This window comes from Protobothrops mucrosquamatus, unplaced genomic scaffold (assembly GCF_001527695.2).
Source record: "Protobothrops mucrosquamatus isolate PMUCROS unplaced genomic scaffold, P.Mucros_1.0 scaffold2187, whole genome shotgun sequence".
Taxonomy (NCBI): domain Eukaryota; kingdom Metazoa; phylum Chordata; class Lepidosauria; order Squamata; family Viperidae; genus Protobothrops; species Protobothrops mucrosquamatus.
The window spans coordinates 75,848-89,015 of NW_015388280.1; the positions used below are offsets into that span (position 1 = coordinate 75,848).

At 46.8% G+C, this 13,168-nt stretch overlaps 1 protein-coding gene across 1 annotated transcript in view; it reads left to right on the forward strand.

Moving 5' to 3' along the window:
* The window catches only part of LOC114923162 (alpha-2-macroglobulin-like protein 1), an 85,105-nt gene that overhangs the window by 40,102 nt on the left and 31,835 nt on the right, over positions 1–13,168 (forward strand). The window contains 7 exon segments of the mRNA XM_029285750.1: positions 6,087–6,208; positions 6,698–6,749; positions 7,192–7,275; positions 7,702–7,878; positions 8,156–8,237; positions 8,563–8,719; positions 8,859–8,933. Of these exon segments, the coding sequence (XP_029141583.1) occupies positions 6,087–6,208; positions 6,698–6,749; positions 7,192–7,275; positions 7,702–7,878; positions 8,156–8,237; positions 8,563–8,719; positions 8,859–8,933 (749 nt within the window).

The following is a 13,168-nucleotide window of genomic DNA, read 5'->3' on the forward strand; positions in this document are numbered from 1 at the left end:
CTTTTCCATCAAGTGGGATTGGCCTAGGGGGGGATTTTATAGGGATTTTAAAGGGATTTTATAATTTTAAATCTAATACAGGTCATTTAATATATATTTTAATTTGGTTTTTAGATATTTATTGTATTGTACTGTTTTTATTTACCTGTAAGCCGCCCTGAGTCCCTCGGGAGAAGGGCGGGGTATAAATGGGAACAAAATAAAATAAATAAATAAAATAAATAGAGATGTTGCTGTTTGTTTTTCTAGAAGGTCCTGTTATAGTGAAGTTACACAAGCTCTTTATCAACAGAGATTTCAGTTAACAATGCGACTTAACAGAATGGAAGGAACGTTTGAACAAAGAATGCATATAAATGAAAGAAGAAAGAGCAGTAAAATGGATTTTAATTGCAACATACTTATCCGCTTTAAAACCGGTGAAAGGAGTGATATTGAAGGGACTATTTTTAAAACTTTTGACTTGGAATACTAATGATTTGAATTTGGAAAGAAAGAGTTATCAACAGAGATTTCAGTTAACAATGTGACTTAAAAGAATGGAAGGAACGTTTGAATAAAGAATGTATATAAATGAAAGAAGAAAGAGCAGTAAAATGGATTTTAATTTCAACATACTTATTCATTTTAGAACCGGCGAAAGGAGTGACATTGAAGGGATTATTTTTAAAACTTTTGACTTGGAATATTAATGATCTGAATTTGGAAAGAAAGAGAATATTTTATTATTTAAAATAATATAAAAATGAGGTGATGAGTTTGTAAGAAATTTATTGAAAGTATTTGAATATAGTTAAAGACTGTATTTATTATTTGAAATAATATAAAAATGCAATGATGAGTTTGTAAGCAATTTACTGAAAGTATTTGAATATTGGAGGTTATTAAATGGATTTAATGTTTATCGATTTGGGAATATGTTGTCAGAATTTATTACAAAAGAAAGAGAATATTTTATTAATTTGGGAATATGTTATCAGAACTTACTACAAAAAAGAAAGAGAATATTTTATTATTTGAAGAAACATATTATTTTAAAGGAGTATTTGAATTAAAGATTGAGATAGAGTTCATATAAAAGAATTTATATAATTAAAGATTGTATGATTAAATGGGCTTAAAATATTTGAGAATTTTATTGGAGATATGGGAAATAATTTGTAATTTATTATATTTGATGGATATGTGATAGATAAAGTTTATTCTGTAATTATTTTTATTGGGGATTATGGAAAATGAATAACAGCAAGATGATTGGTTGTTTTTCTTTTCTAGAAATGGCAAAGATTAATTTTAGATATTTGGGTTTAGGGAAGATGGATAGAATATATGTTTAGAGTTTATATGTATAAATGCTTATATTGATTGTCTCTATTTGAGTTAAAGTATGTTTATATTTGATTGCTTTATATTGGGTAGTAATATTTAGACTTGGGATGATGTGTGTCTAACCCTGTAATCAGTTCTGGGAAGTCCGGGGGGAAGGGGATGAAGGGGTAGAATCATATAAAATTTGGTGTTTAAAAATAATGTACTTTTTTTTTTTTTAGAAGAGATGATTGGCTAGTACCCCTAAACTGCACCGGAGGAGGTGATAAAGAAGGTGATGGGATGTGTAGGATAGTTGGAAAGGAGGAAGGAGGAGAGGTCGTGGATAAGAGGGGAAGGAAGGAAGAAGGAAGTAGGTAGGAAGGTTGAGGGAGTGAGGGTGGATGCAGGGGGGGGGACCGCCGATCATTTCTGAAAATTTAGGTTTTCTTTTTTGTTTTTTAATGAAATACACCATATTTGTATTATTTGTTTATGCTTGAAAAATTAATAAAATTTGTAAAACCCAAAGACAAAAAGTTTCTCTATGTCTGGGTGCTTTAGGACCAGTTCAGCTGAGAAAAGTCTCTTTAATTTCTCAAACACGGCTTGATACGCCATAGTCCATTTCAGTGGCTGACTAGGTTTTGGTAATGGGGAGCATGATTTGTGCAAAGGAGGGGATGAACTGATGGTAGAAATTAGCAAACCCCAGGAAACTTTGCAATTGCCTCCTCGTGCATGGCAGCACCCATTCTAGCACTGCCCGGACCTTTTCTGGGTCCATCTCTATCCCATTATGAGATATGTGATATCCCAAATAGTCAATCTTTTTCTTATGGCTTGGCTTAGAGTCGGGTGGCCCGCAGTTTATTTAGTACCGTCATGACTAATTTGACATGCTCCTCTTTTGTTTCAGTGAAAATTAAAATGTCATCCAAGTACACAAGAAACCCCTTGTAAAGGTGCTCCTGAAGGACTTCATTTATCAGTTGCATGAATACTGCTGGCGCTCCCTGCAGTCCAAATGGGAGCACCCTGAATTGGAAGCACCCCATGGGGCAGTTAAATGCCATCCTTCATTTGCCTCCTTCCTTAATCCTAACCCAGTAATATGCCTCCCGTATGTCCAATTTTGAGACTATCTTCCCCTTTGCTAGGTGGGCCAACATGTCCTTCATTAGCAGCAGGGGATAGATATTGTTTTTGTACACTGTGTTCCAGGATCTATAGTCCACGCAGAGGCGAAGAGGTCCATCTTTCTTCTCTCAGAACAGCACCAGGGCCACCATTTTTGGTCTTGCCAGCTGTATGAAACCTTGTGCCAAAGTTTTTTCTATAAATTTCTCTAATTCTTTCAACTCCCGGGGAGTCATTGAGTACATTTTGGGCTTAGGTAGTTTGGCTCCCAGTACGATCTCAATGGCACAGTCAGTGGGCTGATGTGTGTGTGTGGGTAGCTCATCAGACTGCTCTTCACTGAACACTCAGCTAGATCCCGGTATTCCTTGGGCATGGTTTCCAACCCCCGATCATTCGCAGTTGCTACCACCTCCGGAGCTCCTTTCCTCTTTGTTCTGCGCCCCCCCCCCATATGGTGAGCCTCTCTTTTGGAAACCTTAACTCTCCGGTCCTTCAGTCTACCCCAGTGGTTCTCAACCTGTGGGTCGGGACCCCATTTGGGGTCGATCGACCATTTCATGGGGGTCGCCAAGCAAGGCTGTCCACCATTTTTTTGTCCGCCATTTTTTTTGTCCGCCATTTTTTTTGTCCACCATTTTTTTCCCCCTTTTCCGGCGGGTGCCTTACCTCCCTTGGGCTGGGCCAGCTGGTGGTCGGCCTGCTCCGTCTCTGCCGCTTGCCAGCTACGCCTCGGCCGGCGCAGGGGACAGAACCACGCATGTGCGGCGCTCCCGGGCAGGGAAAGTCCTCGACTTACGACCGGTTGGGTAGTCCTCAACTTACGACCGGTTGGATAGTCCTCAACTTACGACCGGTTTAGTCCTCAACTTATGACCGGTTGGGGTCACGGCATTAAAAAGGTTGAGAACCACTGGTCTACCCTTAGCTTCCACTTCCTCAACCATGTCATCCCCAATATATTAGGGGCCACTCCATGCCAGGGGTCACTATAAATATCAAAGTATTTGTGTGATCCCCATTGTGAGCTGGATTGGCTGCATAGCAAGGGTGGCTGGAATCTCTCCTGAGATGGACCCATCTAACTGGCCAAATGAAATTGGCTTCTTCAGCCTCCTTACCAGAATCCCTAAATTCTCCACCAAGGCTGGGCTTATTAGGCAACAGGTGCAACCCAAGTCCAATAGGGCCTTCAGGGTCACCTTTCTCAGAATCCCTGGACTTAACAGTTCTATGGTTCTGGTGAGGGGCACGATAGGTCCACTTACCAGGACTTTGTCCTCAGAGTCACTGTCAGGACAGTCAGGTGGTTTTCCAGTTGGGGCTGGAGTTCCTTCTCCCGGGATCCCGGGGGATTGGACCTTGACGTCCTCAGTGCTCTTCATGGCAGTCTCCCAGGGTCATTGTGGAGTCTTCACAGGCTTCCCTCCACCAGAGCGGTCAGGTTTGTGCATGGGCATTCTGCAGCCCAATGCAAACGGCATTCTGCAGCACAATACCCCTCTTTACTGCACTTGAAGCAAGCTGTTGAACGTGGTGCTGCGGTGGGGGTTTTGTCGCCTCTCATTTTCCCTCTGGGGGAAGCTTCTCCAGGTTCATCCCAGACATCGCTGACTTCAGGCTTGGTCGATCTCGGCTTCCTCACCAGGATACACCAGTCGTGGAGGCGGTCCAGATATCCCTGGGCGATGCATGCATGGCACAGATCATTGTTCAGCCTGTCTTTGAAATACCCTACTAGGACTTCTTCTGACCAATTGAGGCGGCATGCCAGGTCTCTAAACTCCTCCATATACTCAGCCACTGGGTAACAACCTTGTCTCACCATTTTAATGCATTCTCTGGCCTTCTGGTTAGCTAAGGGGTCCTCGAGCCTCTGCCTCTGGGCAGCCATGAATTGGTTGAAGTTTCGGAGTTTGGGGGCATCGGTGTTATGCAGAGTCACCATCCAGTGAGCAGCTGCTCCCTCTAGGTCCATGCTCACCACTCTTACCCATCCGCTGTCGCTGGGGATATCTTGCCCATATTCCTCCATGTAACTCAGGACATGGGCTAGGAAGAATCCCAGCTGCTGAGGCGTACCGTCGTACTTCAGAGTGGTTCCTTTCGACCAGGCCAGTATGTCCTCCATTTGGCTCAGCACCCATCTCCCCCAGCTGGGGACGCCCGTGCTGGGGTGGCTGCCGCATCCATGGCCTTCTGAAACACTAGTGGAGGGACCTGGGTTTGCCAACTCACTCTCCCGGCATTCCTCCTCCACCAGTCCCAGCACCACTGAGCCTAGCAGGGGTCTTCTTCTTCTCCTTAAGGGACTTGAAAGCTTCCACCATCAGGCTGATGGCTTGTTTGAGGAAGCGGTAGGACTGGGTTGGTTTCTCGACATCTCCAGCTCTCGCTTCCATCCTGGTTGATGGCTGCCACGCTTAAAGATCACCTTCCTATTTTTTGCCTCCCATTCTTCCTTCCTTCCCATGCCAATCGACCATCTCAGCTTTTCCCAACTTTCTCAGGTCATAGCTTTATCAGATGAGCTGGAGGAATCTGAGCTGCTGCCACTCAGGCCAGCCTTAGGGGGAACTTCCCCGCAAAGGTTGCTTTCTCCTCTCTCACCACCGTGGTTCGACATCCTTTGCATGGTCCCCACGATAGGTGTTTTCCCTCCAGGTTGACCACTTTGCAGATCCTCCCTAATGTAAGGACCTGCCTCAATCAAGAAGCCCCATGCCCATAGAAAGACAGGGTTCTGACAAAGGATAAATGATAGGGGGTTCTGTGTGTTGAATTGACATCCTTTTAGTTCTTCAAATGCCTGTCAATCAAGAGCACTCAGCAGAAGTTACACTGGAACTTTGGAGAGGCAAGTGGATGGGATCGGTTTTCTTTCTAACCAAGATATTGAAAGATCTGTTAATGTTGGTGGAACCAGGACTGAGGACAGATTCATGAACATAGCCCATATGTAAGGACCTGCCCCAGCTGGTCCCTCAGGAAAGCAAAACTCTTGACTTCATTGAATTGAATCAAAAGAACTTTTACTGAGGGAAAGTGGTGCAGAAAAGTCAGATGGAATCTGAAGGTCCCATGCGAAACAAAAAGCAATTCTTTTGTTTTCCCAAACCCCACCCCCCTAACCAGTCCACCGGCAACCAATGTGATGCCGCAAGGTGGTTTTGAGAACACTGAGATGCTGGGTAGATAACAAGTCACTCTTGGGGTATGGCGTCCTTGGAACCAGGCTGGAACTGGCTGGGAAGGAATCTACTCTGTCTCCTAAGAGAATCCCCCTCCCCAATTCCCAAGCAGTTACAGCAAAAGTGAAAGCATGCAAAAAATGCCAACAAGCCTTCCTCCCCTCCCTCCCTTCAACAGAATGGCAGGACACGATGGTGGACCTGACACCATAGCTCTATCTGTTCAAGAGTCATTCAGCCCCTCTGCACTCAGATGTGCATCCAGCTCCATGAGTAGAGTGATGCAGAGGTGGCCTTGGCATTGCATTTGCAGCATCTATTAATGGTGGTGAGGAGTTGTAGAATGGGTTTTGGGAAAAAAGAAAAGAGCAGCCATTTTTGTTCATACTAAAGTCATGGCTGAAAGTCTGGAACAAGCTGCTTTCTGTCGCTTTTGCCTTCTTGTAGGGCATGTGAACATCTCAGTGAGAAGTGAGGCTGAGGAGACCCAAGAATTGTGTGGCAACAAGATCTCTGTCACTCCCACGCATGGCCGGTCAGACACAGTGATCAAATCTTTACTTGTCAAGGTCAGTGAAGAAATCAATCAAATTCCAGTTCAAGCACTAACCAATATCCCAAAGGCTGTCAGGTGTGAAATATTAGGACCACACGTGAAGTTCCAATTAAACTGATTTGTTACTAAATATTTTTTTGCACAGGAATCAATTAATGCTTAGCATTATCTTTGTGCCAGATAAGAGTCAGTGGAATTCAAGAAAGGTTGGACTTAGTGTGTTTGTGGCTACAAAGAGACTCTAGACTGATTCCTCTTTTATTCTGTCCCTAAGTTCTGCCACTTCTTCTCCTACAGAACCCAGAAATGGTTTTGCAGAAGGGGCTGATACTGGGATTATTTTCTTCAGTGTCAATAGCTTCTGAATCTTGCAGTGCCTTGTGTGTCCAAGGCTACGACCAGGTGGATGGCTGCTCTTCTTTGGCCAGTCAAAGAATCGACATTGAGGAAGTCCTCTAAAAACATACCTCCAAATAACCCTAATTCCGTTTTCCTCCCACAGCCAGAAGGTGTCCTTGAAGAAAAGACCCAGAACATTTTCCTGTGCTCTTCAGGTATGGCTGGGCTGCGTATCTTGTTCAGCATTGCTGTACTTGTGGTGGGTCCAAGAGAAGATCAGCCTGTTTCTCTGGTTCCTTCTTCTCTGAGAATTAGCTCTGATATAAGAAGGCAACACAATGATGTGTCTACCTGCTATAGGAGAGGTGGAAGGAGCCACAGGTGAAAAGGCAGAGTGTGTTCTCCAGTTGGGAGAACTTCAGAAGCATGTGTTCTTCCTGCTTCGGTCTTTATGTAGGGCAGCTAGAGGTGCTACCTCTCATGCTTAGGTCCCTATTGGAAAAATGAGATGATTCTGTCCTGCACAACCACTTGTTTGATAGATAAGAAATGTTCTGGGTGCTTGCAAAAATGTTGTATGCAGTGAAAGTTATCATAACTAGATTTTTGGTAGCTATTCTAATTCTACATTTTTATTCACACATATACTCCCTCCAGAAGAAGCAGCATCTGAAGAAGTTTTCCTAACAATGCCAGAAGTAGTAGTGCAGGATTCTGGGTGGGCCATCGTATCTGTCATCGGTGAGGAAAGATGTCTTCTTTGGCAAAGAGAGAACAGACATGGCAGCAAGCTTAGTGCTTGACTAAGCACATGTTTTGTAGAATATTTGAAAGGAGGAGCATTGAAAGCGGAATGCTGCCTGGTGCACTGTACTCTCCTATGCAGGTGAAAGTTGGGCAGCCTTGGCTGCCAGGCAAAGACAGGTTTTAAAAGCATCCCTAGTCATGCATCTGCCATGGGCTGGCCCACTGAGGAACAGCATCTCAGCAGCTGCTCCATGATGTCATGTATTGTGCCCATGCCTGCCCAGCCAATTGCTTTTCAATTCAGTTTGCAAGAACTTTCCTGAATGTAATGTTCCAGATCCTAGGAGGAAGAGAAAGGTTTTCTGGATTTGGAGGAAGGCAGATCTTTCATATTTGCTCCCTCTTTTTGTTAATATTCAGGAGATATTATGGATGCTGCACTAGAAAATATAGACCATCTGCTTCAGATGCCCTTTGGCTGTGGTGAGCAGAATATGGTCAAGTTTGTTCCCAACATTGTGGTACTCCAGTACTTGAAAGAAACCAATCAGGTGACTCCAGAGTTAAGGAATCGGGCAATAGAGCACATGAAGAGTGGTGAGTTGGGCCTTTTTCTTATTTAGAAGGTCTTTTGGGGGAGGCCAGGCTTTGCAAGAACCAGGTGGCATCCAGATTAAGTCGGGACCTAGCCTGCCATCCCAAGACCATCCCTCCTTATACCAGTCATTTTTGGTAAATGTTAAGTGCTTTCTGCATTTTTATATCTGAGAAGTTATTTTTATGTCTGAATTTCTCGGGTGAAATTGAAGAGCACCAGCAGAGTCCTATAGGATCAAGACAGACCTGAGAGCATTCTTTCCTCCTTATTCTGCAGGGTATCAATGGCAGCTGCTTTATAAGCACGACGATGGCTCCTATAGTGCCTTTGGGAAATGTGACAAAGAGGGAAACACTTGGTAAGGGAGCAAAACAGCCATTTTTCTCAGAATGTTCTCTCCTCTAAATTCACCAAATGACAGGGGGAAGTACTTTTGGAGTTGCCAGCAGGGCTTTTATGCCTCCTTCAATCAGAAGCAGCAGGATCTCTCCCTCTCCCCAAATATTATTAGGAGGACACTTGCTGGGCCCTCACTTTCATCCCTCTATTTTTCTCTGGCTATTTCTCATAACTCTCAACTGACCAGATGGCAACTGCAGGGTCATGAGAGGTGACTATGGAGAAGCTGAAGGTGCTGCTAGTTCTTTGGTATTTTCTTTCCTCTTTTCTTTTCTGCTGCTCAGGCTGACTGCATTTGTGGCCAAAGCTTTTGGCCAGGCAAAGTGCTACATCTATGTGTATGAAAAGCATATTGAGAATGCCGTGGACTGGTTGAGGAAACACCAACTTCCCAGTGGCTGCTTTCAAAGTGTGGGGAGGCTCTTTAACAATGCCCTGAAGGTAAGGAACCACGTGATCTGAGGCAGTAGCGTAGGAGATAGCCATGTAGTAAAGAAAACTGGACAGAGTCAGGTGAATCAAAGTATCAGGAAAAGGTCCTTTGTGATTTCTCTTGCTGGCTTCTTCTCTATGTGTGCAGGGTGGTGTGGATGATGACCTCTCTCTGACCGCTTATGTCACTGCCTCTTTGCTGGAGCTGCACCTAGAGAAGAATGTAAATCTTTGGGAGCTTTAATTTTCATGCAGATCTCTGGGACATCCCTGGGGCCTTCCTGAGACTTTTTGGATGGTCCCAATGCAGCTTCTGCCTCCAGAAGCAACTAATCCAGGTTTTTCAGGCACTGAAAGAGGGATTGCAAGAAACTATTTATGAAATTTTGAAGGCAGGAAAACAGAAGAGCAGTCAACCTCAGAGCTGGGGTAAGAAAAACCCAAGTCCTGACTGGACAGGTTTTCTGCCTAATCATAGTAGCTCTATGTAGATCACAGAGAATACCGTATTTCCCCGAAAATAAGATCTAGCCCGAAAATAATATAAGCCCTACCCCAAATATAAGCCCTAGTTAAGACCCCCACACACACTCCATCCCAGCGTCTGGTTGCATGAGGTGAGCTTACCCCAGGGCTCCCACAGCCAGGCCTCCCATACCCTCGTCTCTTAGACATCCAGGGCTAAACAGTACAGAGGCACAGGGGCAGATGGGGCAAAGCTGGTTCATCAGATTTATTTAAAAACAAAAAGCAGGCAGTGATTCCCTTTCTTCTGTGCAGGAACTCATAGAGCCGCAGTCTGGGTTTCATCAGCAGGCCAAGCGTAGCACTCCAGCTCTTTGTATATAAAGGCAGCCTCCTGAAGCGGCCCCTGCTTTTTCCCACTTATAGCCAATGGCTGGCTAGGTTTTTTTCTGTCTTTCCTGCTGGCCCAGGTGAAGGAGAGGGTGCTTCTTCTCATGAAAAGAAAAGATCTCATGAAGTTGGAAGGTCTAATTGAACTTCTTTTTTTAGTCCCACAAACTTCTTTTGTTTCCCTGCACACGGCGGCGGAGAAACACAGTGCAGCTGGAAAGCAGGCTAGTGAAGGAATGCTTTGGGGAAGAGAGGGGAGCTGTGTGGTGGTGCGGCAAGCTCTCCAGCTCTATAGCAGCAGAGAAATGTGATGGAACTGGAAAGCAGGTGGCAAGGCAACCCCCCCAAGGGCTCCAGGCACTGAAATGGGCCCATCTCTCTCCAGCAGCTACCCAGGCCCACTAGAGGGCAAGGCCGGCACCTACTGAAATACGGCAGTATTCTGACTCTGGCAGGGAATGTGGAGCCAGCACAGGCACTGCAGGCAGGACACCCGCTCACTTCAGCACCCTCCCCGACCCTCCAGGGCTCTGCAGGCACTTTGGGCCTGGGCTGCTGCCTCTCCACTCAACTCTTGAACTAGTTGGGTCAGGAAGATGGCCCCTCAGCATCCCTGGGGCAATGCCCCCACCAATCTGCCCAGAGAAGCATCAGACTGGCTGCCCCTACCTCGCTGCCCTTCCTACTGCCACCCAGCACAGCCTCCCTGGGGTTGCAGGGGCTGGTTTGGCACAGGAAGGGCACGCGCACTTCTCCACCCAAACTCTCTCATATTGGGAGTTTGTCCGTCCCTACACTCGGAGGTTTTCCCAATTGCTGCTGCTCTTCGAAGCTCTGCGTATCCATCCTATGCGCAGGCCATGCCCCGCTGTTTGTACCAAGCATCCTGCTCTGCCCCCACATGCTTGCTGCCTGCTCCATATGGGAAAAATAAGACATCCCCCCAAAATAAGACCTAATGGGTCTTTTAGCAATCCAAATTTTGAAACACACACACACACACACACACACACACACATATATATATATATATATGTAGGTCTTTGGTTATTCAGGTTTTCTCCCGCGTAAAATTGGAAGTGTCTTGGCGACGTTTCGACGAAGTCCCATTCGTCATCTTCAGGCTGGTGTCTTCAGCTTCGTGCTTCTAGGAGTAGACACCAGCCTGAAGATGACGAATGGGACTTCGTCGAAATGTCGCCAAGACATTTCCAATTTTACGTGGGAGAAAACCCGAATAACCAAAGACCTACATACAAACACCCGTGAAAACCTCAGAAAACACACACACACACACACACACACACATATATATATATATATATATATATATATTAAAAACAATTCTAAAAACCGACGACTGATTCCTGGGTGTGTTCATGATAAAAACATGCAGACAACAATGAGCACCAGGAAGAGTAAAAACTTTAAAAAGTTTTAATAAATAATGATCCAAGCTTTCACCGGCTCTCTGCCGGCATCTTCAGGGATCTGTGTAGGTCAATGGGAGGGCGCTTGTTATAATCAAGCCGCCTTTGCACCTGGCCCATGGATGCTACCGTAACGCTCCACTGGCCAATCGCCGTTCCAACCTCGTTCTCACCCCATTCAGCCAATCCACCTGAGCTGTTCATATCCTTACATCACCACCCTGCTCGCCCTCTCTCCTCCTTCCTTCCTGTAACTCCGTATCAATGCCTCGTCTGGCTCTACCGGGGGTGGGACCGTGTCGTACACTAACGCTGTCATCACCCCTCCTCCCTCCAAACGCCCTGCGGAGTATGCCGCCTTGGTCTAACTTGCTCGATGTTTCTCCTCCTCCCTGCCCAGCGGGCGCGTGACCGCGATCCCTGGGTGCCAGCATTAGCTCACTTTCCTCTCCCCCATCGGTTAGCCGGGGGCACACATCCATCCTTGCGCTGCTCCCCACCTCGTCCTGCAGCCGTACCTCTCCCTTCATTCGGTCTTTCCCTTTCTCTCCCATACCTTTCACCTCCCCCCTCTCTCTCCCCACCGAAGTTACTTGGCACGCCCGTAAGGCAGCCGCGCGGGAACGAGTGATCGCCCCTAAAACGGGACGATGTTGCTCTCCTTCTCCCCTATTCACTTCCCGCGCGGCTGCCTTATGGGCGTGCCAAGTAACTTTGGTGGGGAGAGAGAGGGGGGAGGTGAAAGGTATGTGTTCTTCGGGAGCGAATTAATCGGCACATTGATCTCTGTCCAGCGCACCTAGCGCTGAGGGCATGGAGTGTGAGCAGTCAGCCCCCACCCCGCTGGAAGCGCCGTAACAACACACCGGAGAGGTCAGCAGAATCAATAAAGCCACAGGAAGAGCATCTCTTACCCCCCAACCGCCTCCAGACACCCGGGCACAATGGGGATTACGGGCAGAGGATCCCATCGCCAAGAAATGTATGCGCTCCCGAAGAACACAGGGATCGACAATGAGGGAGGGTATAGGAGTGACGACTGACTTGTCAGGAGTCCCCTCCCCCCTCCCCCCAAGGCACCGGAGCAAGGCGACACCCCCCAATGGAGGAACAACATCGGAATCGAGTCGCCGAGCACTCTCAGCTGGAGCCGGGGACACCCGCGCGGAGAGCATGCGCAATGGACCCGCCAAGACCGAGTCGGGTGGGGATGACAGGACGGAGGCCGATAGGAAGGAGGGGGGTCCCAGAATGATAGTCACTCGATCGTGTACAAGGAAGGAGGAGGTGATCCCGCCGAGCCGCCCTGCAGTGGCAACCTGACCACCCCACCCCGTGGCTCCAGTCTGTTTGAGCCAGCGTGAAGCACGGAGCAACCCCCAGAGTGCTGACGGCCGAGTTAGGAATGGCAGGCATGAAGGGGGGAGGAGTAAACTTGGACAGAATAGCATCCGTGGAGGGGGTGGGCACAGGAAGGGGACTGGCGAAGAGAGAGAAGAAGCGGAGGGAGGCAATGAGCCTAGGCAGCCCAGGTGGAACGAGCAAAAGAATGACAAGGGCAGGCTGCTGAGGGATATGGGAGATACAGGAGATACGGCTAGAGAAAAAAGGGGGGAAGCGCCTACAGGAGCTGCAGCAGGGTGGATGGGATCAGCCGGGCTCCAGAGAAGGGAACAGGCACCCCGGGTCCGGTGGATTCGATGGTTGCAGGGGGTAGGAGGGCAGGATCAGGCGGTCAGGTGGCAAGGGGAACAGGGTCAAGGAGGATAGGAGGGGGGAACGTTTTATCTGCCCCCAGCCCAAGCAAAAATGAGACATGTGAAGTCACACACACAAGCAGGAAATGCAAGGCAGGAACAGCTGGTAATGTAAAAACTACCATTGGAACGCAGCTTACACAATTAGGACCAGTGACGAGGTCCAGGGGTCGTGTGCAGGCTCCACTCAACCTATAAAAGACTCCCCCATGGACTGGCTTCTTAAGCCCTGATGATGTCAGCAGTGGCTGACGAAAGCTTGGTGTCTGTAAACTTGGTATTAAACTTTTATAGTTTAAGGATTTTCCCTGGTGTTCACTTTTATTTATTTATTTTGAACATATATATATATATATATATATATATATATATATATATATATATATATATATATATATATATATATATATATATAT